The 24658-nt window shown below is 59.3% G+C and overlaps 2 protein-coding genes across 6 annotated transcripts in view; both read left to right on the plus strand.

Moving 5' to 3' along the window:
* Nucleotides 1–388: 388 nt before the first annotated feature.
* AP3B2 (adaptor related protein complex 3 subunit beta 2) lies at nt 389–11156 on the plus strand. Its single transcript, XM_088538215.1, has 27 exons — nt 389–520; nt 3690–3765; nt 3867–3941; nt 4211–4306; nt 4444–4604; nt 4722–4788; nt 4891–5073; nt 5313–5489; nt 5763–5860; nt 6011–6065; nt 6244–6315; nt 6495–6557; nt 6765–6897; nt 6995–7104; nt 7209–7385; nt 7501–7687; nt 7796–7914; nt 8107–8218; nt 8403–8586; nt 8693–8888; nt 8975–9044; nt 9210–9316; nt 9424–9655; nt 9795–9879; nt 10036–10133; nt 10777–10915; nt 10998–11156. Exons 1-27 carry the CDS (start codon nt 408–410, stop codon nt 11146–11148), a joined length of 3336 nt encoding a protein of 1111 aa, XP_088394341.1. The 5' UTR covers nt 389–407; the 3' UTR covers nt 11149–11156.
* A 360-nt stretch (nt 11157–11516) lies between these two features.
* The window catches only part of CPEB1 (cytoplasmic polyadenylation element binding protein 1), a 32711-nt gene continuing 19569 nt past the window's right edge, over nt 11517–24658 (plus strand). For 2 of the 5 annotated variants that reach the window (XM_088538227.1, XM_088538230.1), the window contains exons 1-3: nt 11517–11534; nt 15321–15498; nt 24367–24555. In XM_088538227.1, coding sequence (XP_088394353.1) covers nt 11520–11534; nt 15321–15498; nt 24367–24555 — 382 coding nt within the window. In that variant the 5' untranslated portion in view covers nt 11517–11519. Of the gene's footprint in view, nt 11535–15317; nt 15499–24004; nt 24103–24366; nt 24556–24658 lie in introns of those variants that run through there. The other 3 variants (XM_088538226.1, XM_088538229.1, XM_010227623.2) reach the window with 2 other exon arrangements.

Genomic DNA, 24658 nt, shown 5'->3' on the forward strand with positions numbered 1-24658 from the left:
GTTTTCGTGTTTTCTCTGGTGTTTGTCACTCTCTCGCATCCTTTTCTGGGCCAGACTGTTGCCAAAACGGCCCAAGACAAGGGCACGCAGCATGGCAGTGCCAGCCTTTCCCTACTCCTTCATCTGCTCCTGCAAAAAACCCCAGGAATTCCCAGCAGAAACCCGAGCCGTGGATTTTCCAGGCCTAATCCACAACCTATTTTCCTTCCCTGTGGGGCAGACGTCCCCCCGGCTCATGCACAGGTGGCCGGCAGGGGCCCGCGAGCTGGAGGGGGACGCAGGGACACATCCCCTGCGCCTTTAAGAGGCGGTGGCGGCGGCGGCGTTGTCCCTGCTGCTCCACATGATCCTGACATCAGCTGCATCCCAGCATCCCAGCCCACCGCGCATCCCGCTGCGCCGCCGCCATGGCCGCCAGCCAGGCCTACAGCGAGGAGAAGGGCGGCTCCTCCAGCCTGGGCGAGCCCGAGTACGGCCACGACCCGGCCAGCGGCGGCATCTTCTCCTCCGACTACAAGAGGTAGGCCCGGGCGGCCACCGGCGCGGTGCGGGGGCATGGCCGGGCCTGCCGCCCCATTGCAGCCCCCTCAGCCGCTCCGGAGCCGGTGGCGGCGGCAGCGAGGACAGGGCTCCGCGGTGGATGCGCTGCGGCGGCCGCGCTGTGCCGGGGGGGAGGCTGGTAGGAGCGCTGTGGGGCAGGTGCCGGAAGCACCTGATCCTGGGGTGACACCGAGGGGACTGGGACATGGTCACAGGAACTCACCAGTGGCACCCCCAGCCCAATGCCCACTGGAAATGTCCCCCCAGCCCTTCCTGTGCGGGATATGTGTCCCCAGCCCTGCACCTGCTGGCAATGTCCGCCTAGCCCTGCACCTAGTGGAAATGCCCCCCCGCCCGGCTTCTGCTGGTGATGTCCCCCGCATCCCCGCAGCCCCTGGCAATGTCCCCGCAGCCCTGCGCCCACCTGTGGTCTCCCCCCAATCCCCGCAGCCACCATGGGTGTCCCCCAGCCCTGCTCCTGCTGGCGATGTCCCCGTGCCAGAGGCACCGCCTTCCCCGGAGCCCTTCTCCGTGGGCAGTGCAGGGAGCCTGGCAGCGTCCCCACGAGCCCCATGGCGGTGGCCTCCAGGCCCGAGGTGCTGCTGGCCCTGCCATCGCTGCTCCTGTGGGTCCTGCCCACGCACGCTGGCACCCGCGGGTGCTGAATCCCTACGGGGATGGCGCTGCCCAGCCGGGCCCGCGGTCACCACAAAGGGGACCCAGACAGCTTCACGTGGGGACACGCGGCCCGCGCGCCCGGTCAGGGACAGCCGGGCTGCTGCCAGGACAGCGCAGCGTCCGGCGCCCCTCCGCGCTGGCGGACGCGGCCCCGCCGGGCGCGCTGTCACTAGATGGTGCTGGGGCGCCCGTCCGCACAGCCGCCCGCCTCCTGGCCCTTCACAGCGGGATCACAGCTGGACCCCCTCAGGGCTGCCAGGGGGGCCCCGGCCGGTCACCTCGGCCGCTGCGTGGGGAAGGGGCCTCCGCCTCCCCAATGGGCTCCTCACCGGGCCTGGTGTCCCCTCAAGGGTGGCAGGGCCTCGGGGTTGCCCCCCTCCACCTGTCGCTTGTCCCCTCTTTGGGGCTGCTCATAGAGGTGCCCGGATAGCGGGTGATGGAGGAGCCCTGACGGTGGTGTCTGGTGGTGACCAGGGCTGCGGGCTGGGGACTGGTGTCCCCTGTGCAGAAAATCTCGCTGTCAAGAACCGAATGCCCAAAAAGGCGACAGAGGAGGCCTAAAACTTTGTTCAAACAAAGGGAGAGTCCACCAGGGCAGACTCCTGTGAGGTCTCTGCAATTATTGGAGGACACAGGCTCCTTTTATCCTAATTTCCCGGCCAGGGTAGCCCTCTCCTTTTCCCCACTGGCCAAGGTACTCCAAAGTTACAGACTTCTCAGCCCCCCTAAGATATGTTGTTGCTTCCTGTTACGCGTCCCGCTCTGGTCGGTGAGCTGTTGATAAGGAGCTCCCTGCCCCACTCCCGTTTTCTCTCCGAGCACAGTCAGCTGCCCTCAGTGTCATACATGCAGCACGGCCTCCCTGCCTGCGCTGCCTAGTCCTGCTCGCTAAAGAACGTGGAGTTCTTAGCTGTAAAGACGCAGGCTCCTTTTTCCCTTATTTGTAAAGACACAGGCTCCTTTTTCCGCTCACTTCTGTGAAGCCCCTCAAGGTGCCAAGGAAGTGGCTCCCTGTGGTGCTCTCCCACCTTGGCGGGTAGCAGCCATCCCTGGATGCAGGACAGGTCCCCAGGTGTCACTCAGGCTCGGGGGAAGGCGCAACCCTCACGCATGGGACACAGCTCCAGCCCTGGGACAGGGGCAGACCCCAGAGATGCCCCCTTGGGCCTCGCCACCCCTGCCACAGCAGCAGCGCAGCCGAGACGGCGCCAGGGCACGCGCCGTGCCCACGCCGAGGGCCGCGGGGGCTGGCGGGGCCGCTGCAGCGTCAAGTTTCAGGCAGCGGAGCCGGGAGGAGGAGCGGAGGGGCCGGCGGGTGGGCAGAGCACTGCGGGGAGCCCGGCGCGGCGCGAACGGGCACTCGGCGATGCTGCCGGTGCCGCCGCTGCAGAAGCTGCTGCAGCAGCTGCCGGCCAGCGCGGGCAGCCTGGGGAAGGCGCCGGCCGGCGAGGAGGCCACGAGCCCGGTGCTGCCGGCCGACGGAGGGCAGGCCGCCTGCTACAGCGCCCTGCGGGCCGACGAGCTGCGGCTGCTCCGGCGCCCCGAGGCCGCGGCAGAGAGCGGCACCGGCGCGGGGCAGCCGCCGCCGGCACTGCGGTGAGGAGCCCGCTCGCGTGGGGAGCGCTGCGAAGGGGCACACGGCCACGGGGGCTCGATGCCAGGGCCTCCATGGGAACGGGCGCTTGCGCCGAGCCGCCCTGGCACCGCATGGGTTTTGGGGGCGGTTTGGTGTTTGAGGATGAGGCACTTTGGTTGCGTGCACGTGGACAGCAAGTGCAGCGTTCTGCAAGCGCTGGCGGGCTTTGGTGCAGAGCAGTGCTATTCTGGGAAGGCGCCCGTCGCCACCGGACAGCCGGAGAAGGGGCCGTTGCGGGTGGATGCAGTAGGGGTGCCGTGACAGCAGGTCAGCTCAGGGACCGCAGGGACAACCGTGCCAACCAGTATCATAAAAGGCGACGCTGGTGAGAAGGAGCTGACAGTGCCCGGAGTGACAACCTCTGCTTGAGTGGGTCACCCCAGCAACGCTCCGGGGACGCGGGGTCCTTTTTCACCGCCTGTAACTGAATTCCTGCCCAGATAAATATTTCAGGAGCAGCTGTGGTTTGGGTTCCCTGCCTGGCGCGGGTCTCTCTCCTGCTCCAGCCCAGGGTAAAGCCCAGCTGGTGCCCTCTGATGCCAGGGAAACCAGAGCCAGGATGGGAGCAGGTGGGAAAAGTGAAGGGAATGGAGAACAGGACTCTCCTTCCTCCGTTCCTGCATCCTGAGGAGGGACATGTCTCGAAGCTGGGGTCCTCCTCAACCCAGCACCTGTGGGCCATGTTTGGTGGCCCGGGGTAAGCAAAGCTGGGAGATGGCAGTGGGCACCAGTGGCTGCGCTGTGCCCAGAAGCACATAGGGACCCTGTGTGGCGGGTGCCGGTGACGAGCCGGGGCCACAGACCCGCTCCTCACAGCCCTGGGACGGCTCCACAGGCACGATGACCTCAAGGAGATGCTGGATAGCAACAAGGACTCGCTCAAGCTGGAGGCCATGAAGAGGATCGTGGCGGTGAGCCCGGGGCAGCAGGGGCTCGGTGACGGGCAGCGCCGAGCCGTGGGCTCCGCGGGTCTGACGCCGAGCCTGGCGTCGCGCTCTTCCTTCCCTCCTAGATGATCGCCCGCGGGAAGAACGCCTCCGACCTCTTCCCAGCCGTCGTCAAAAACGTGGCCTGCAAGAACATCGAGGTGAGGCGAGTCCCAGGGCAGGGCCCACAAGCAGGGCAAGCAGCAGCCCTCGCATGGCCTGTGCTGCCAGATGTCCTCGCTGCGAGGGACTGACTCCCAAGGGTGCTCGCAGCTCTGGAGCATCCAGGAGGGATATGGTTTGGCATTAGGAAGGCTTTGGGGGGAGCTAGTGAGCTGAACTGGGGGGGTGGAGGCCCTGGGTGACGGCAGCTGGCCCAGCGGGGGGATAACCCTGAGTCCCCACGGCCTCGGCACCGCTGCTGCCGCAGGTGAAGAAGCTGGTGTACGTGTACCTGGTGCGCTACGCCGAGGAGCAGCAGGACCTGGCCCTGCTCTCCATCTCCACCTTCCAGCGAGGACTCAAGGTAGGCGGCTGCGCTTCTTTGGGAGGGCAGAATCAGGAGGCCGCGGTGGCGCTGGGCAAAAGCTCCGAGGCAGAGGGTGCTGGCAGGGCCCGGGGGCCCGTTTCGCCCCGCTGCAGCTCTGCGCGTGCCCACGGCAGGACCCCAACCAGCTGATCCGCGCCAGCGCCCTGCGCGTCCTCTCCAGCATCCGCGTGCCCATCATTGTGCCCATAATGATGCTGGCCATCAAAGAGGCGGCGTCAGACATGTCCCCGTACGTGCGCAAGACGGCTGCCCACGCCATCCCCAAGCTGTACAGGTAACGGGGCGCCGGGGCTGGCGGGGTCCCCGGGGTAGTTTGGGGCAGGGCCACCCCGTGGGGCTGGCCCAGCTGCGACAGGCTCCTGCCCGTGCTGACCCTGCTCTCTCCTCACAGCCTGGACTCGGACCAGAAGGACCAGCTCATCGAAGTGATTGAGAAGCTGCTGGCGGACAAGACCACGGTGAGCTGAGCGCGCTGTCCCCACCGCCCCAAGATGGGGGGGACGCCTCCCCCCGCAGGGAGCGCCCGCTGCTCCGACTACCCTCAAGCCCCGCGTCCCCAGCTGGTGGCTGGCAGCGTGGTGATGGCATTTGAAGAGGTCTGTCCTGAGCGCATCGACCTCATCCACAAGAACTACCGCAAGCTCTGCAACCTGCTCATCGACGTGGAGGAGTGGGGCCAGGTGGTGATCATCAACATGCTGACGCGCTACGCGCGCACCCAGTTCCTCAGCCCCAACCAGAACGTGAGTGCGGCTGTGCGGCCCTGCTGGGGCTCCCCCGGCCCCGGGAGCGGAGGAGCTGCGGGGGCCCTGGGCAGCCCTCGCAACGGGCCGTGTTTCAGCATCTCACGTCCGGGCCCAGGCACATCCCAGTGCTTCGCTGCTGTGCTCGGAGATGAGGGACGGGGAGGCGGGATGAGAGGCTGGGGTGGTGGTGGGGAGCCAGCTCCGGCACTGCCACGGGTGCTGCCGTGTGCCAGCAGGAATCCCTGCTGGAAGAGAGCACTGAGAAGGCCTTCTACGGCTCCGATGAGGAGGACGCCAAGGATGCCAAGGCCGAGGCCGCCTCGCTGGCGAAGCGCAAGCCCTATGTCATGGACCCTGACCACCGCCTGCTGCTGCGCAACACCAAGCCGCTGCTACAGAGCCGCAACGCCGCGGTGAGCCCTCTGCGAGCCCTGGCCACCTCCTCCAGCCCTGGGCACCACCACCCAGTGCCCTAGCACCCGTAGTCAGGGCCGCTCTGACGGCCATGGTGCCACCAGGGTGCTGAGGAGGCCTTGAGGGACCCCTGGGAGGAGAAACATTGCGGGCGTCCGCATAGGTGGCCTTGCTTTGCACCCCTGGGCTGATGTGGGGACATGACTACGCACAGGGATGTCCCCCGCGGTGTCCCCATGCCCACAGAGTGACACACAGGTGTTCCCCCCCAGGTGGTGATGGCCGTGGCTCAGCTCTACTTCCACTTGGCGCCCAAGGCGGAGGTCGGTGTCATCGCCAAGGCCCTGGTGCGCCTCCTGCGGAGCCACAGGTCTGTTGCACCAAGCGCTGCTCCCCCAGCGTCCACCCCTGCTTGCCGGGGTGCTCTGGCCCCTGGGACATGTGGGGCTGCTCTGGGCCCGCCCCCCCTGCACAGGGACGTGGCCCCCACTGCCCTTGACGCCCGTCTCCATCCCCACAGCGAGGTGCAGTACGTGGTGCTGCAGAACGTGGCCACCATGTCCATCAAACGGAGGGTGAGTGTCAGCTCCCAGCGCAGGAGGGGTCAGCCCAGGCGCTCGCAGCACACAGGGCCTCTGGGAGGCAGCGCGGGGCCTGCCCAGGGCCTCAGAACCAGCTGCCCGTGGGTGGCTTTGGCGTGGGCTGGGCAGCCGGCGCCACGGATGCCCCTAACGCTGCTGGGTCTCCACACAGGGCATGTTTGAGCCCTACCTGAAGAGTTTCTACATCCGCTCCACAGACCCCACGCAGATCAAGATCCTCAAGGTAAGCCCAAGAAAACCTGCTGGGCCCTTTGTCGGCAGCTCCTAAACCCCTGTAAGGCCTCCAGGACGTTTAGGGTCTGGCCCAGGACCTTTGCCCCTCTCTCCTCTCGGGGAGGACAGCAGGGACCCAGTCCCCTGGCTCTGTGTTCCCATCCTGCTCCTCTCTCCTTCCTTCCCCAGCTGGAGGTCCTCACCAACCTGGCCAACGAGACCAACATCTCCACCATCCTGCGGGAGTTCCAGGTATGCTGGGAGCACTGGCACTCCAAGACCACTCGGGTGCCACTCTGGCATGGCTCGGTGCCAGCAGCACAGCGGGATAAAGGGAGATGCCTGCCAGGAGAAGGGACTTCAAGCATCATCTCCCAAACTGCCGGCACGCAGCTGCCCTGCCGAGGGATTCGCAGGCGGGTGCGCGGTGGGTAACGTGCCTTCCGCATGCCTGTGCAGACGTACATCCGCAGCATGGACAAAGACTTTGTGGCAGCCACCATCCAAGCCATTGGCCGCTGTGCCACCAACATCGGGAAGGTGCGGGACACGTGCCTCAACGGCCTGGTGCAGCTCCTCTCCAACCGCGATGGTGAGCAAGCATGGCCGCGGCGACGCCGGGGCTCCGTCGTGCTCGGAGCAGGAGAGCTCAGGGCAGCACCTTGCTAACACAGGCTCTCTGCCTGCAGAGCTGGTCGTGGCCGAGTCCGTGGTGGTCATCAAAAAGCTGCTGCAGATGCAGCCGGCCCAGCACAGTGAGATCATCAAGCACATGGCCAAGCTCACTGACAACATCCAGGTGAGTCAAGGTGCTCCTGGGGCTGGGGTCCGTCCCTGCCAAGAGCCAGTGCTTGTGTGGGAGCCATGGGCAGGGTGACAGTGACGCCCATGGCCATCCTCTAGGTGCCCATGGCACGGGCCAGCATCCTGTGGCTCATCGGCGAGTACTGCGAGCACGTGCCCAAGATCGCGCCTGACGTTCTGCGCAAGATGGCCAAGTCCTTCACCAACGAGGAGGACATTGTGAAGCTGCAGGTCATCAACCTGGCAGCTAAGCTCTACCTGACCAACTCCAAGCAGGTACCAGGCTCCCCGTGAGTGTGGCGTAGGGTGCAGGGCTGAGGTGGCCCTGTCCCTGCCTCAGTTTCCCTGCTGGGGAGGCAGCAGCTGGCCCTGAGCACGCCTCTTGGTGCAGAGCAAGCTGCTGACCCAGTACGTGCTCAACTTGGCCAAGTACGACCAGAACTACGACATCCGGGACCGGGCCCGCTTCATTCGCCAGCTCATTGTGCCCACTGAGAAGAGCGGGGCCCTCAACAAGTATGCCAAGAAGCTCTTCCTGGCCCAAAAGCCTGCTCCCATCTTGGAATCCTCCTTCAAAGGTACCAACTCTGGTGGCAGAGGATGGGGACAGGGGAACTGGGGGTGTGGATGTAACCCCAGCCACGCATGGCTGCGTGGAGCTGCCCCAACTCTCCGTCCTGCTGTAGATCGGGACCATTTCCAGCTGGGCTCCCTGTCCCACCTGCTCAACGCCAAGGCAGTTGGCTACCAAGAGCTGCCCGACTGGCCAGATGAGGCCCCCGACCCCTCCGTGAGGAACGTGGAGGTAGCGTGGGGCAGTGCAGGCTCCTCGGGGCCCACCAGAGTGGTGGGGGACACTGGAATCCAAGGCGGAAGAGCTCCAGGACCTTGACAGTGCCGCCCTCCTCTGCAGGGAGGAAGCACCTCCCCGCTGGTGGCACTTTGGGCTCTGTGCCCACGGGCACCAGCCCTGCTCCATCATCCCTGTCCCTGGCAGGTTCCCGAGTGGACCAAGTGTACCAGCCGTGAAAAGAGGAAGGAGAAGGTGGAGAAACCTTTCTACTCCGATTCAGAAGGCGAGTCGGGGCCCACAGAGTCCGCAGACAGCGGTGAGGGCCTGGGCAGCACGGTGGGGTGTCAGGCTGAGGTGCCACGGGTCGATAAAGGCCACGAGAGGGGGATGCTGGCGTGGTGGGACACAGCACAGGGACAGCATGCGATGTGGTGGGCGCAGCCGGCGGTTGCGGGATGCAGCGGGATGCGGCAGCGGGGCTGAGATGTCCCTTCTTGCAGAGCCTGAGTCCGTGAGCGAAGAGAGCGAGAGCAGCAGCAGCTCCGGCAGCTCCAGCTCCGGCAGCGAGGAGGAAGAGGAGGGCAGTGGGGACCAGTCGGAGGACAAGGAGGAGGAAGAGGAGAAGAGGAAGAAGAAGAAGGAGAAGGAAGCCCCCCGGAAAGCATCGCTGGCGAGCGCTGGCAGGTACCCTGCACACCGTGTCCGGCGTGGCTGGGGACAGAGGCAGGGTGTCCCCAGCCGAATCTGCACCCTCGAGGTATGGCCCGTCTGAGCCGGCCTCTCCCTGCAGCCCCAGCGAGGAGGAGGAGGAGGAGGAGGAAGGGGAGAAGAAGGACAAGAAGAAGCAGCAGCAGCAGGGCAGGAAGGGCCATGGCGAGACCTCGTCCGAGGAGGCCAGCGGCTCCGAGAGCAGCTCGTCCGAGTCGGACTCGGGCTCCGAGGTGCAGGAGTCGCCGGCGGAGGCGGAGGCCAAGCGCAGGGGCAGGGTGAGGGGCAGAGCGGTGGGGGCAGCGGGCGGCGCGGGGCGGCCCAAGCCCCTTGCCTCACTGCACGGCTCCCTGCCTCCTCCTAGCCCGCCAGCACCAAGCCCAGCGCCAAGGCCGCAGGCCCCAAGGAGATCTCCCTGCTCGACCTGGATGACTGTAAGTAGCTGCCACACGGCTCGGCTCTGCCCCGGCCGCAGGGCCTCTTTTGGTGGGGTCACTGGCCTCTGTCTCCGAGGAGCACTGCGGGGCACCGGGCTGTCCCCACGGGCCCGTGGCCTGCCAGGGCTCTGCTAACTGCCTGCGTCTCACCGTGCCCCCCAGTCACGCCGCCTCCACCGCAGCCCGTCCCTACCAGCAACATCGTCTCCACCAGCCTGGTGACTGATCTGGAAGGTCTCACCCTCACCGACACCTCCCTGGCGCCTGCTGTAAGTGACCCCGCACATCCCCACGCCCTCCCTGGGGCTGCTTGATGCTGCCACGGGGTGGTGGGAGCCCGTGCGGCAGCGCCCACGGCCGCCCGCACTCCCCCCAGCTGCTGAGCCCGGCGCTGGGCGCGCTGAGGAGCTACGAGCTGCTGCACCGCATGACGGGCGAGGGGCTCTCCGTGGAGTACTGCTTCAGCCGCCGGCCCTTCCCGCACGACGCCCACATGGTGGCCGTGCAGATGCAGATCTGCAACAACACAGACGCCGAGGTGAAGAGCCTGCGCATCAGCGCGCCCAAGCCGCTCTCGGGCACGCGCATCCACGAGTTCCCCGAGATCGGTAGGGACTGCAGCAGCCCCGAGGGGCCCGGGCGTTTTGGGGGGCAGTGGGGTCACCCCTCGTGCCACACGGCGCCCAGCGGGCACTGCAGCTGGGAGGGAGGAGGCTGCATCCATGGCCGCCGGCCCTATGATTCCAGAGAGCCTGGCGCCCGGGGACACGGCCAGCGTGGTCATGGGCATCGACTTCTGCGACTCCACCCAGGCGGCCAACTTCCAGCTCTGGTGAGCGCCTAGCACCGGGACACGATGGGCACAGGGTGCTCCAGGGCACGGGGACAGCGGGATGGCGACCAGCATCCCTCCTGGGGACTTGGGTAGGCCGGACACGGCATGGGGAGGACAGCAGGACTGTCACCGAGGTGCCTCCTGTCTCTGCAGCACCCACACACGCCACTTCTACGTCTCCATCCAGCCGCCCGTGGGGGAACTCATGGCTCCCGTGTTCATGAGCGAGAATGAGTTCAAGAAGGAGCAGGGTGAGTGCAGGACAGGGGAGGGTGGCCACGGGGACACCCAGCACCCCGATCTGCTCCGCCCGGCACCGGCCTTAACCACTCGTTTCGCTCCCTCTGCTGCCCTCGCCATGTCCTTAGAGCTTCTCTCGCGCCAGGGCGAGGGTAAGTGGCGGGTGACGCGGGGCGCTGCCGACCCCGACCCGCTCCCCTAGAGTAGCTCTGCCCCCTAGTCTAGCTCTGCACCCCCGGCACGGGCCCGCGGCCGCGATCCCTCGCGCAGCGCACGGAGGTGCCACGCAGGGCGTCCCCGCCGGGCAGGGCAGCAGGACACGACGCAAAAGGGTCCTGAAGAGAAGGTTTTCCCACATCCATCTTGGCCAGGGCCTGTAGACAAATGGTCAGGGGAGAGCGGGGCAGTGGGGCTGGCACCTTGTGGAGGGGTTGCCCTGCCCCAAGATGTGGCTGAGCCCAGTCCCAGTGTGCTGTGGCACCTTGGGACAAGGACCGCCAGCAGGGCAGGGTGGCACAGGCAGAGGATGGAACCACAGCCTGGCTTGGGGACAGAGCAGGGCCCGGGGCGGGGACAGGGCCGCCCTGCAGAGGCAGCAGGGCTGAGAAGTCACCGCGGGGCGCGGATCGCGGACGGGCCCTGCTGCCGCCACAGGGAAGCTGACGGGCATGAGCGAGATCACGGAGAAGCTGACACTGCCCGACGCGTGCCAGACCGACGCCGCCGTCGTGCAGCGAGTGACATCGGCCGCCCACGTGGGCCGCGTGCCCTGTGGCGCGGGCAGCATATACAGGTAGCACAGGGGCCCCGGGCTGCGGGGCCGGGATGGCCCGCAGGCGCCGGCGGGCTCCACAGTGCCCGTGTGCCGTGCGCAGGTTTGCCGCCAAGACGGTGACGAGCGGCAGCCTGGTGCTCGTCACGCTGGAGACGCGCAGCGGAGCGGCCGCCCAGCTGACGGTCAACAGCGAGAAGATGGTCATCGGCACCATGCTGGCCAAGGACATCGCGCAGGCCCTGCTGCAGTGACGCGCGGCACCCCCTGCCCTCCGCAGCCCCTCGCCGTGCTCCCTCCCGGCCGTGCACCCCTATTTATTGCAGCCCGGAGCCCCAATAAAGTTCTTGGTGTCCCGCTGCCCGCGGCCTCCCCGGCGCCTCCTCGCGCGCCCCCCGCCCTCGCGCCCAACCGCCCGCCGCGGGGCACGCCGGGACGGCGGCGGGATGGGGCGGGGGGGCCGCGCACTGCGCCTGCGCGGCCGCCCCTCCCCCGCCCCGCGGCGCCCCCCCCGCCCGCCCCCCGCGGCGGCGGCGCGGGCCGCGCGGGCGGCCCATAAAAGCCGGCGGGGCCGGTGCGGGGCCGCTGCTGCCGCTGCCCACGGGCTCCGCGCTGTGCTCCGGCCATGGCTTTCCCGCCGGTAGGGGCGGCCTCGCGGCGGCGGGCGGGAGGGGGGGAGGGCACGTGCCGGCGGGCGCCGCGCCGCGTGACGGGGCTGCGCGCGCCTCACGGGGGCGAGGACCGGGGCGGGGGGCGGCGCGCGGCGGCGGCGGGAGGCGCGGCCCCTTTAAGGCCGCCCCCTCACGTGGTTTCACACGTTCCCGGGCCCGGCGCGCGCGGCCGCAGGTGAGAGCGGGCGGGGGGGGGCGCGAGGCGGCGCTTCCCGGTGCGTCCCGGAGCCCGCGCGGGGGGGAGGGGCGGGGGGAGGCTCCGTCCCGCGTCCCCTTCCCGCGCCGTGACGGTAACGGCCGCCCCGCGTGGGGCCGTTCCCTGGCTCCGAGCGGGCCCCGCCGCTGCGTCCCGCCCCGCGGCTGCCCCGCGCTCGGCGGCTGCGTGGGTGGTCGTGGCAGGAACACCGGGAAAGAGAGGCGGGGGGGGGGAAAAAAGGGGAAAAAAAAAAAAAAAAAGGCTCGAGGAACTCCCTTCCAATCGGGAGTCTCGTCCAAGCGCTGCTGGCTGCAGCCAGATGTGCCCCGGGCTGCTGCGTGCGGAGCAGGGCCTGCGGAGCCTCCGCTGCTCCGTGCTCGTAGGCCAGACGGTGCCCCCCTAACTTCAGATGAATTGGGTCTCAAAAAATCTTTATCGTGTTAATATCCTCAAAATAACAAATACCAGTGCTGTGTCTTGTGTTGGCATGGCTGATTTCAGCTTGGGAAACACGTTATACTAGTGAAAAGGGATTTTTTTGGAGCTGCTTTGGTGTTAATTTTTTTTTTTTTTTTTTTAACATGTCTTGACATAACTCTGAGACGGGCACCGCTTACCCAAGGCCTGGGGATTCACGGCTGCCTCAAGGGAGGTGTCTGTGAAAGGTGCAAGTGCCTCCGGGCTGGACAGCGACCATGATGCACAACCAAATCTGCTCCAGAGCTCCCCAAGGAGCTGCTGTGGATCTTGGGAATGTTGGTAGCCAGGCTCTTCTTAATTCCCTAGGGGATTAGGGCATCCCAGTCCCTGTGTGGCACCCTGGGCTCGTGGTGGTGGCTTGGAACCAGTCTCTGTGTTGCTGGGTAGCTCTTGGGGGCTCATGCCTCTCCCTGTGCTCAGCTGTGCTCAGCTGTGCTCGGTGGCTTCTGCTCCACAGGTGTCTCTTGTTCCTCACATGAACTGCTGCAGGTTCATCCCCCGGGGAGCTCCTGCTGGCTGCAGTCCTGGGATTTGCCGGGGGTTGCCAAGAAGCACATTCCCGAGTGCCCTGGCAGCTGCGGGGGTGGTGCTTTAGCTTCCCGCTTCCCACTGCGGAGCCGGCAAGAGCTCCGGAGCCTGGAGAGGGGGTTCTCCAGGTGACATCCTCAGGGACTCGGAGCCCGGGGGTGCCTCTTTGTGCCAGGACCTGTGTTCTTGGCTGATGTTGAGCCAAGAAGTCAGAGAGCTCCTGTGTGAGCATCTCTTTGCTGCAGGTCATTGTTCTGCACCGTGCGTTTTGGGTTTGTTTGAGATCTACTGTGAGGATCTGAGTTTGAGCCTCTAAATAGTTTGCTTCATGCCGTTGTGCACTTATTGCATTGAGCTGAACAGACTTTATCTTTTTCTGAGCTGAGATGTCTAAAAACTCTGCACTTCGCCAGGCCAGGAAGCAATGTTGGATTGCTGATGACTTTAGCTAGGCCACCAGCTGGATCACACGGTGCCTGTTCTGCTGTGGGTTTTTATGCTTCAGTAGGAAGGAAAAGTGGTTCTTGGGTCACTAATTGCAGCCAAATGCTTCACAAAATGTCCCAGGCCACTGTCAGCAATGGCAGGCAGGAGGGGACCTACTGCTGCTCTTATGTTGATGTCCCAGTGACACAAGGTGCTGGATGCTGGACCAGGGGCTGGCATCTCTGGAGTGTCCTGCATAATCTTAAGGTTAAAATTTTATGGAAAAGGAGATTTTTGAGAATCTTAGCAGTGGTCTTGCTGTCTTCTGTTTTTATTTGTGGCAGGGCTGGTGCTGCCAGTTGTGGGAAGCATCAAATGCTAAATGAGCAGGAATGGGTCAGGCAGTTCATTTGCTACTTGAGTTTATTTTTGTCTTGCTAGTGCAAACTCCTCAGAGAAAAGGCTTTGCCTCCTGCAGCAAGAGGTTCTTTAGCAGTAACACGAGGAGAATGTGGAGTTTCACCCCTGTGCCAAATCACCCTGATGCGGCACTTATTTTTATTAAAGATGACTGGCAATACTTTCTTAAATTGAGCTTCTGTGCTGCTCAGTTGCTTTTTATAAAGATGACCCCAAGCCTGCTCTGCCTGTTTACGCCTGCCTGGGGCGTGCTTTGAGCCCTGTCTGTTAGCACAGTATGGGAAAACTCCCAATCCTAGTGTGGACTGGCTCCAGAACCCTCTCTGAGGGTGGGCTGAGTCTTTCAACAGATAAATATCTTTGCACTGATGCTAATGGTCTAAAGCAGTTGTGCTGCCATCCCCTGCAACTGCTACTGCCCCATCCTGCCTGGAAGTGCCAGGTGAGTAGTTTGAGCTGCGGGACATTCTGCTCCTCGCTCTGCAGCCAAGATGAGGACGAAGCGGGAAGAGAAATGCAGGGAAGTCGGGTCCTAAACTCTCGCAGGAATGCATCCAAGAAGTAGAGGTATTAAGCAGCTCTCTGACAAATACAGATGTCCCAATCTAAAGCTATAGGCTTACGTACGTCCTGGAGTAGCTGTAGCCCTAGTTGCCAGCTTAGCTGCAGTTCTGTTTGCTTAAAGGCAGTGACTTTGGCCCAGAGGCCAAGGCTGGGAGACTGCATCTTCCTGCTCCTTCATATGAAACTGAATTGAGTGGTACTGTCTGCTCAGTGTATCCTGGAGCTGCAGGGTCCTTTGGGTGGCAAGGGGACCCACCTGTGGTCTGCAGGTGGGAGATGGAGCTTAGCCTCTGGCTTGGCAGAGGCTTCAATGTTGTTGTGCTGCAGCACTGGAAGACACTGAGATGTGAATGCAGCTGGCAAGCAGAGCTGGGGAAGCAGCTGCAGGGCCATGTTGGGGCTGGCACCGTGGCGGAGCTCGCGTGCAGAGGAAGCTTTGGGGAGAGCTTGGACCTGTGCAGCACGGGCTGCCTTGCAGCCCCAGAAGCTCCTGGCTCAGTGCCTGGGAGGGATGATAGAGCCAGCTGATACTGGGTGCTGCCTCCTTCCCATGAGGAGCTGCTGAATGGAAGGCCAGGGTTTAGCTCTCCTTGCTGAGGGAAACATTGGCTTCTGGGCCACGCATGAGTAGCCGGGAAGTTGCTCTTTCCACAAGGCTGCTTCTGGAAGTGATGAAAAGGCTGCTCACTTGGGCTCTTCCAGGATGTTCAGAGCTCCTGTATGTGGGTGGTTGCTCTCTGCTGATGTGCATAGGAGAAAACTGTGCTCTGGAGGTGACTTTCCCCCACAGCCTGGGACACTGGTATGTTGTTGTTGCTTTTTCTTTTTGAGAGGAGAATCGTCTCTTAACCAGATCTCTCCCTTGGTAGCCACCAACCCACTGTGAGAGCTCTGGCTTTTTGGCTCAGGTTCAGTTGAGCCATGGTGAGTTTGCACCAACCTGAACAGCTCTAGGCTGATGTGCTGCACTATCCCATTTGCTGAAGTGTTTCTGTAGTGCAAAGATGTAGACCTGAGTGTTGCTAGGACCTGGAGCTGCTGCTAATATGAATATTGGAGGCAATCCAGAGTTTTCCCACAGTGTGCTGAAAGCCGGGTGGTGTGTACTTGCTTACGTGACATTAATGTTCTTTTTTAGCAGAAAGAAGATCCTGGGAGGAGCTTGAAAGACTGCTGGGATAGTCCTGATGCCCCTGCACTTTCCACTTGCAGCAATGCTGACATATTCCGCAGAATAAATGCCATGCTGGACAACTCTTTGGATTTCAGTGGCGTCTGCACCACACCGATCACAAAAGGCAAACGTGACCTCTTGCCAGGTGACGTGTTTGGGCTCGGTGGGTTGCTGTGGATGTGGTGAACATGTCTTGTGTGCTGCCACGTGGGCAGGTCAGCAGCTCTTATCCCTGACCTGTGTAACATGTAATCCGACAGCTTCTCCTGGCGTAGGTGCTGCCAGCAGGTTCCCTTGTAGCCTGCCCCTCCTGGAGGCAGGATTAATCTGTTAGTGGGCAGGATGGCTGATCTGCATGTGTCTCAGATGCAAAAGCCTCTTCAATAGCCATGTTTGCTAGAGGCCTCTTAATATACTGAAGCCCTGTGTGCAGATAAAGCCGCTTGCAACTCTGGAGTTGATGCTGCAAGCATGCACTTCCCATGTGCTGCTGGCTTGACTTGGACACAGAGCCTTCTCTTTTGATGCAAATCAAGTATGAGAGTTGGGCAGTCTTTATTTTGTGTCACTGAAGACTCTGGTGCCTTCAGTGTTGGGAAAATGAAAGTACCTGCTCAGAGCCCGATGCTCCTTTTACCTGTGTGTGGTGCTGCTTGCTCTCCCCCTTCTTTCAATTATAGGGTCAGCAAACATTGTTGCCATTCTTGGAAACAAGCTGGCCAGCTGGACTGGTACCAAAACACAGGGGGAATAAAATGAGAGCCTCATCACCTGTGTGGGCAAATGAGCTTTGCTCCCAGTCACTGGGAGAGAGTTGGCTTAGGCACCTGAATCGAATGAGTGTGGAAGCTGCAAATCGTTGTCTGGGCATCTTGTGGATCCAGCTATTGAGGGCATGCAGGAAACCACTACAAACTTACACTGCTAACTTTATAGCTTGCCTGTTTCAATCACACTTTTTGTGTTTAGAAGCAGCAGGACCTCTGAAAACTGAAGGCCCTGCTTGTCATGGTGTTTGCTTTGGTTTCTTCCCGAGAGCTGCTATTGCAGTTGCCTCAAGCTCTTCACACCAGATCTAATCTGTGGCTGATGCAGTGCAACTTTGTCCTGGACCTGTGAAGTGATGGCTGCCAGGTGACTTCCAGCACAGCTGAATTCCAGGCTATTTGAGGGCCTTAGTGCTGGGTGCTAGAGGCTGACCTGGCCATGTGATGCTGTGCTAGCACTGTGGCAGTCCAAAAGCAGGTGGTTTGCATCTAGGATCAGGTCCAAATACAACATTGCTTGAAACATGGCTAGTGGAACAGTGTTGGGAGGATATACTGTCTGCTCCCAGGCAGTTGGATAGGGAAAACTGCTGAGTTTGGGTCAGTAGTGTGGTTAGGAATGTGTTTAAAGATTAGATGTACTGAGCTGTTCAGGTGTTTCTGTCCCTTAAAACAGTAGTACTCAATGCTACAATTAACCTTGATGTCCTGGAAGTGTAAGGGAGCAATAAACCTATCAAAATATTTCCTGTGTCTCCCTGTGGAACTATTTTGAGTTAATAAGGAATTGTTTTTGGCTGCTGTGTGGAAATCCAAACTAATTCTTTTCTTATTCCATCTATAACTTGGAGCGGAAGCATTTCCCAGGCTCCAGTTAACTCATGCAGGTGAACCTGGGTGATGGAAGAAATAATTTGCACTCACAGGGTGATTGCATCCCGTAAAGATGCAGGATAGGTCTGCTCTTAGCTCTGGGATTAGGGTTAACATACTGATTGTAACCTGCAATATCCTAAGGTTAGGACCTGGGCTTGATACTGTTTGTGTAAACAATCTTCTAGACTTGCTTGTAAAACACTTCTCTTGAGAGACTGAGGCATCCACCTTCAACAGGTGAATGAACTGACTGACTAACCCCCTGCAAGTAAGTCTCAGTTCTGTGTTGTTTCTTTTGTGGACATCTGGAGAAGGTCTTGCTGGGTGTACAGTAGCTATGACATGATGTCTTCCTTGGAGACCAGGCCAACTTCACTTCAGAAGTGTTAAAAGGCAGTTGTGCCTCAGGTTATCATTGAGTAACTGTGGGGAGGGGTGATGGACGTGTGTGGGAAGAGGGAACAGCTCCTGTAGGAAACCTTGTTTCTGGAACAAGGCTGTGCAGTCCAGGGTGTGTTACAGAGCCATCAAATGCAGCTTTGTTTGTGACAGAGCAGGACACTGAGGCTAGTTTCACAAGGAGGTGCTGGCTGCTGGCACAGCCACTCATGTGCCTTGGGGACCGGAGTTGGACCTGGTCAGAGTTGAATCTTCTGGCAGAAGGTGTCAGGCATTTGAGTCGGGAGCTCTGGGTAGGTAACAGGGCCCTTAATGTGATGATTACATGAGCCTCCTTCTGCCTCTGGAGCAGTAATGTGCACGGGCTGCTGCAGTTGATCATTAGCATCATGTTGAGCATCTTCTCTAAGAGGTTGTTGCTCTCAGCAAGAACAGGAATCCTAGGACAGCTGTGATCCACAAATGAGCAAGTAGTTCTGTACTCACATGTCAGCTTAGGTCTTCCCTGTCTTGCGGTGAACCAGGCAATGCTGTGCAGGAGAGGTCTTGCTTTTGGTGCCCCTAAGTTCTGAGTAGGTAACCCATAGAGCAGCATGAGCTGTGGGGGCATCTCTTGTCTCGCCACTGCTCCCAGTTAAACCACCAATGAAGAATTCAATTTGTGTGTTGCAGTTAGGCTGCAGACTCACTGTGTGTAGTCTTTCCTACTGCCTTAACTTGAAGAGCCTGGAGATCTACCTGTACTGTATTTGAAATGCAGAGCTTTCATCTGTTGCAACTTAAACCTCTTTGGTGGGGAGGGCTTGGAGTAGACTTAACCCCGCAGACAAAATACTTACGCTTTAATCTATTCGTGGTCCCTCAGGCTTTTCAGTTGTCTTCCTCAGGTCAAACTAAATGCCAATCCAGGATAAATTTAAGAAGCCCCTTTCAGCACTAAGGAGCTTACATGTGGTAGGGAAGGGCCTGCGGAAGTTCGTGATCCCTCCCTAATGCTGCTAGGGCAGCAAACCTGTTGTGAGGGATCCTTGCTCGGTGTGCGGACATGCGCTGTGCTATGGTGCGGAGGTCAGTGCAGCGTCAGTCCAAGCAATGTGAGAAAGACCAGCTTATTCAGCGGCCTTGGGGCTGCCGTGCAGTTATCCCAACCTGGGCAGGATCTTGAAGCTCCATGCAGATTGGCTGGCAGCTCATGGTAGTGCCTGGTTGTCTTGTGAAAATGATGCAGGCAGTGCAGGGCCTGACTGGCTGCAGGAGCTCATAGGTGCTTGTTGGAGGAGCTTCCTAAACCCTCGGCTGAGGTCGCTGAGTGTGGTGGCTGCTGGCAATGAAAGCTGTAATTGTAGAACCTGTCCGGTAGCTTCTGGGATGGGCACATTTCATGCTTGAAAACACTGGTCTTTCTGGTGGAGTTAGCAAGACTGCGTGTGGTGCAGGCAGGAGCTCTTAGTGCCTGGGTAGCTTCTGGTGTTGGAGGTCCAGCTTGGTGCCACCCTGTTCTTGAACAGCTGTTTCATAGCAGAAGTTTCTCCTCCTCTAAATGTAAAGCTGCAGGTTTGTCCTGGGTTTGAATAAGCGTGAGCAGAGCTGTGTACTTGAAGGTAGCTTTTGTTGTGTAGTGGTTCAGGTTGCCTGTTTTCCAAGCTTAAAAGCTGGGCTGCCATGTGTGGTAGATGGTGCTACCAGGTTTTGCTGGTGAAGTTGAACCAGCTTCTGAGACCAGCTGCCCTTCTGTAGGTGCAACTTTCAGTTCTACACCAAGAATAAGCTGTGAGTAAAGCTCCCTCTTCTCTTTGGCCTTTGCATGGCCATTTTAATCATGATCTAGTTAACACACTGCATGCAGCTGGGAATGTTCTTAAAGTGGTTGTAGGTACTTCAAATACACCAACAGCATTGATTTCCCCTTTCATTAAGCTCTGCTTGTTTAAATGAGACATGATCTTGATGCAGTTGCCAGGCTGTCATCTACAGAAGATGCTGAGATGACTTTCCAGTTGTCAGGAGTTGCTGAAGGCACCATGTTCCTGCTGAAGGCTGCTAGTTCTGGATCATCGTAGCCTGATGATTCTCAGGGACTGCTTTACCTAAGGCAAACTACAGGACAAGTGTACACTAGACTAGCTAATTAAATTGGCTTCCTACTTGCTCACAGTTGCAGATAATGACATATCATTTGTTTGGCCACCCAGAAAGGTCCTCTCTGGTTCTATAATGTAAGTGCTCTTGTTCCACTGTCCTGCAGCCACCAGGAAATGTGCCAAGTAGCCCTGGATGCAGCTGCCTTGATGCATGTGACCTTGGAAGGTGGGACAAGCTGCAGAAGCAGGGACCCAATGCTGCCTCAGCTGCAGGCTCACCAGGGTGCCTGGACAAGGCAGGTTTGGGGAGCTCACCTAGGATTTGCAGTGGGGAAGCTTTCTTGCCCAAGAGCAAAGCTGTGTGTCCCTTAGGCAGGTCTCGAATAGCAAAATTAAACATCTACATGCCCCTGAGAGCTGCACACCTAATGGCTTTGGCTTTAATGTATTTAATAAGGCATTAATATGTCTCAGTATATGGATTCAACACAAATCTGTCCTTAGAAGTAGCAGAAAATAATTTTAGTTTCTATTTGCTAGAAACTATCACATCTCCTTCATTTAGGAGCAGATCATGGAGTCATGGTCTTCTGCAGAGTGGGTTTGGCCTAGGACTGCACCCTGCAGCAGATGCAAATTGGCTGCATGTTGCTGTAGATCCTCCAGATTTCTCATAGGCTTTCTGACCCTCCTGGGCATTCCAGGTCAGGGCCCTGTGCAATAGTCTTGCTGTGGTATCTCTTACCTCTCCTTTTGGAAGAAGCAGGTGGAGCAGCAAGGCTAAGTGGCAGTACCTCTTCCTTGGTTTTCGTTAGTTGGTGGCTGACTTTTCAAGCTCCTGGTTACTGAAACAGGCAGACTCCTTCAGCTGGCTGGGAAGCAGTTCACATGGCAACAAATGTCTCTGCTTCAGGATTTTTTCAGACTGGGGGAAGATGCTCGATCAAGTATTCAACAGCAGCTGGCCTGAGCCCCTGTTGATTCCCAGTGGGCCATAGGTATCCAAGTGGCTCTTCCTCCAAAAGCAGTTGTACAAAGGTATGGAAAGCATAAGTGTTGCTGTGAGCTCTTCCCTTTTGTGACCTGAGGAGCTTAGACACTTGCCTCCCTTGTCTGGACTTGAAAGCTCAGCCTTTGGTAGACCTCTAGTCCATGAGGCTGTTGCTCATGAAGATGTATTGGAGCTTCACCTCGTTTAGTCAGTGAGCAGAGCTGCTTCCTACCTGCTCTACTGTTGAGCTCTGCTCATCCTTTCCCTCTTCTGTGCATGCAGGGCTTGTTCACGGTGGTGGTTTCTCTTTGCTCAGGCTTTGCAAGAGGTCAGCATGTAGGAGCGAAGGGAGACCTTTGGCTGCAGAGGCAGTGGGAGAGGGATTTAGCTTGTTGGGTTCTTGGCCACTTAACGGTTGTACTTCCTCCTTCCAGCTCTTGGTTTTCTCAGGTTCAAAGACATAAACTGCATTTGCTGGGTTTTAGCTCTCTTTGCAAGCAGCCTAGGTCTGAAGGCCTGAACACTTGTGTGTCTCCACTCTTGAACAAAGCCTGTTGTGTTTCTTAGAGGGCCGGAACAAGTTATGATGGAGCAGAGGTGCTCCTGCCCTGGGGTAGGGATTGAACCCAGTTGAGCTTCTCATGCTGCCTTGATGCACGCCTGCCACAAACTGCCTGTGGGTGACAGCTCTTGGTGCCTGTCCCTGCTTGTCCTCCCGGTGCAGGCAAAGCTGTAATTTTCCAAATATTTTCCTGTTGCAAATGCCTGGTTGGTGGAGCCACACTGCATACCAGATCAGGGAAATGAGCCAGGCTAAAACTACCTCCGGGTGACTTGGTTTAACTAGGTCCATTTCCTAGACCCAGTTTCCTGTGTGATGACTCCTCGGCCGTAAGTGGAGGGGAGCACTGGGGTGGGGAGCAGCAGCTGGGGCTGCAGGTTGAATAAGCTGCCTGTGCTTGGCTGCTGGGGTTTAGTGGTGGGCTGAGCTCCTCTTTGAGAAGCCTTGGAAATGTTTTGCTGTCTGAAGAATGCAGCTTTCCATTGGAGCAGGAGCCCTCCGGCCTACGTTGTGGTGTTCTGTGGACATCCTGACTCCAGCGATCTGCTGGGATGATATTACCAAGGAAAAAAGCCCTCCAAGGCCGGCGCAGGAGCTTCTTACTGGAGACCACCTCCTGGATGGTGCCGAAGCGGGACGCGGCCGCCTCACGAGGCAGCAGCTCCGTCTCTTCCTGGCTCTTGGGCACAAGCCTGATGCAGCACAGCTCCCCTTGCCAGGCGGGGTTGAGTTCCACTAGCAACTCCAGGGAGGAGAGAAATCAGGTTGGAAAGACTCATGCTGGTCTCTGGGGCTTGGAAAAGCCTGCGGCAAAGCATTTGGTCTGCTTTGGACTGTGCCAGATGGCAAAGTGAAACTATGTAATATTTGGTAAACATGTACTTGCAGCTGACTCCAAGTTGTGGCTCTTTAGATTGAATTTCTGTAGGAAATTAGTTCTTCTGCCCCAGTATCTTTAGGTTTGTTTGCCATCAGCAACTGACTGCTTTATAGCAGATTTCCAGATTCTGGATTGGAAAACAAATATTCCAGAATTCCATTTAAATTCCTTTTCTTTTAAGCTGATATTTTTTCCTTTATGGCCTGTATCCATCTTCTGGCCTAGTGGCTAGCTGCTTAAAGGGGAAGCAGGCTTGTGCTGGCTGTTTGCTTGGAACAGAAAAAGATCTCAGTTTCAGAAAGATTCTGGATAGCTGAAACTTTGCTCTTTGGAGCAGTTGTATGGGTAGCAGTATTGCAGGGAGCTTGTCTTTCGTGTGGATTGAAGCCATCGCAAGGAAACCTGGACCTCCTGAACTTGAACGGGATTGGTTTCTGTTAAACAAAACGGCTTATTTCCTGGAAAATAGATAGCTAAGGGAAACTGGCTGTCTGGGTTACAAGGCTGTGCTGAGTGCTTTGCGTCTTTACTGAAGTTGTTCCCTGTTTTCCTAATTTCTTCCCAATGGTGGGTTTCAGGGCGAGGGGTTCGGTGGGATCAGAGCTCTGCAGTCTGTTTCTGCTCTGGTCCAGACTTTCCAGCTTGCTGGGAGTTAATCTTGGGATGGTGGTTTGAAACCTCTGGAGATGCTGGTCTATGGATGGAAGCCACTGGCTCGCGGGCCTGGGCTGAGCAGAGCTCTCGTGCATCTCCCATCACTGTGGCAGTGCTGCATATTCATACGGGCAAGTTGTGGTTGCTGTGGGAACTGAGTTGTCTGAGCAATATGTTTTTATCCTCTCCTCCCTTACAGCTGCATTAGAAATGGGTTTTTTCGGACCTGTCCAAACTGAGCCATCTGAGAGCTAACTGTGAAAATTAATGCAGTAACTACCCCACCACAGATACGATGTGCTGCTCTTGGGTGGAAACTTGGTGCTGCTTCGGTGCTCGGTAGTGACGTGCCTGAATTGCTCCTACAGTTCATCGCAGCGCGACTAGAGGAGCGAGCGCTCCCAGGCACGCGAGCCCGGCTAAGAGCTCCGTGGGGTGATGTGAGTGACCTTCTCTGGTGGAACAGCCATGTTTCCATGTAGAGGAGCTGCCTGCTGGGGTCTTGCAGGGTCTTTGCTAGGGCAGCAGTGGCTGTGTCACTCCAGTGTGGCAGAAGCCACAGGCACCATTGGAGCATCAGGAATCACCTGGGAGGGATATGGTGAGATGAGCTGGAGTGACTGCAGCACCTCACCGGAGAGTGGCAAGGGATACATCCCATGGCAGCAGGGACAGGAGGAGGGGACCGCTGCTGCCTTAGCAGTGCCCTTGACTCACGCTTTGGGGAGACACTGCTGAGCATCCCATGTGCTCACCAGCCCCTGCAGCACCCGGGGTTCTCGGACGGCAAACCTGCCGCGTCTCCCTAGGCTATGGGCAGGGGCAGAAACCTGGCAAGAATCTGGCGTCTCCGGTGCTGTCAGCTTCTGAATGCCCCATGGGGCCAGGGAGGACCAGGTGATGCGACCAGGCAGGTGCCACACAAATAGGCCCTGAAAATCCCTTGTGTGAAGCAGGTCCTGTGCTCTGCCTGGCTGTGATGTGTCTGGCTGGAGCGGGGTGATGTGCCTGCTTGGACCCATCCAGGATAGCCTGCATTTTTGGGGATAGCTGGGGCGATTTTGAAGGTTATCCTTGTTACTCCATGGTAAACACTGCAGAGTCAGTGAGGCAGGGTGGCCAAGCTGAAGCGCTTGGGCTGTGCTAGCAGAATTGCAAAGCTTTGCATCGGCCTCTGGTTTGGAGCCAGCAGCTGGAGGCTGTCCAGGACTAAAGTGTCTTTTTTTTTTTGGGGTTTTGTGGGTGGGAGGGAGGCGGGGACGGGAGGGCTGGGTAGTGCTAAAACTAACGGTCGGCGCTGCCGCCGCCGCTGCTCCTGGCGGCGTTGCTGGGGGATCACTGCCTCCCGCGCGCCGTGCCGCGGAGCTCCGCTGCTGCGCCGCCCGCCTCCCGGGATTTCACAAAGCTGCACCTCGCCTTCTGGAGCCAGGAGCAAGCCGGCGGCGGGGAAAAAGCAAAATCCGTCCTTTCTGCTTGCCTTTATTTTGTAAGAGCTGATGCAGTTGTGTTGCATGGCGGAGTGACGTCACTGGCAGCACAGTAAGCATCAGCAGCCTGGTCACATGCTGACCCAGTCAGTAATGCAGACGGGATAGGAAGGTGGAGGGGCTAAGCGGGCTGGGGGGCTGGTTTCTGCACATATGGTAGCCCTCCCTTTTGGGGCGCAGCCGCCAGTCGCGGAAGCAGCAGCTCCCGAGACGTGGCTGGGGGCTTAGCGCTTTGGGAAAAACAACTCCTTTAAAAGAGAGGAGAAAAAAAAAAAACCTGAACTCTGAAGCTTGTGTTTGTTCTCAATCTGAGCAGACTTCCAGGAGTCGGAAGAAGCGGTGGCGAGCAGGATGCTTTTCCCCACATCCCCGCAAGAGTCTTCCCGTGGCCTCCCCGATGCCAACGATCTGTGCCTTGGCCTGCAGTCGCTCAACCTGACGGGGTGGGACAGACCCTGGAGCACCCAGGACTCCGATGCTGCAGCACAAACCAGCACACAGTCCGGTGAGTGTCTCTGCTGACACATGCAGCAACAGTTGCTGGATTCCTTTTTATTTGTGCCTGTTTGGAGCTATTGCTTGCATAACCACGGTGCTGGCTCTTGGGG

The sequence above is a fragment of the Tinamus guttatus genome, unplaced genomic scaffold (assembly GCF_059628265.1).
Source record: "Tinamus guttatus ecotype Peru unplaced genomic scaffold, ASM5962826v1 Tinamus_guttatus_pri_ptg000942l, whole genome shotgun sequence".
NCBI lineage: Eukaryota > Metazoa > Chordata > Aves > Tinamiformes > Tinamidae > Tinamus > Tinamus guttatus.

Bases quoted from the DNA above. Each gene is read 5' to 3' on its own strand.
- AP3B2 (XM_088538215.1), top strand. From the start codon at position 408: ATGGCCGCCAGCCAGGCCTACAGCGAGGAGAAGGGCGGCTCCTCCAGC. The intron at 4,789-4,890 runs GTGAGCTGAGCG...CCGCGTCCCCAG, and splicing joins TGCTGGCGGACAAGACCACG to CTGGTGGCTGGCAGCGTGGT. The intron at 6,316-6,494 runs GTAAGCCCAAGA...TTCCTTCCCCAG, and splicing joins CGCAGATCAAGATCCTCAAG to CTGGAGGTCCTCACCAACCT.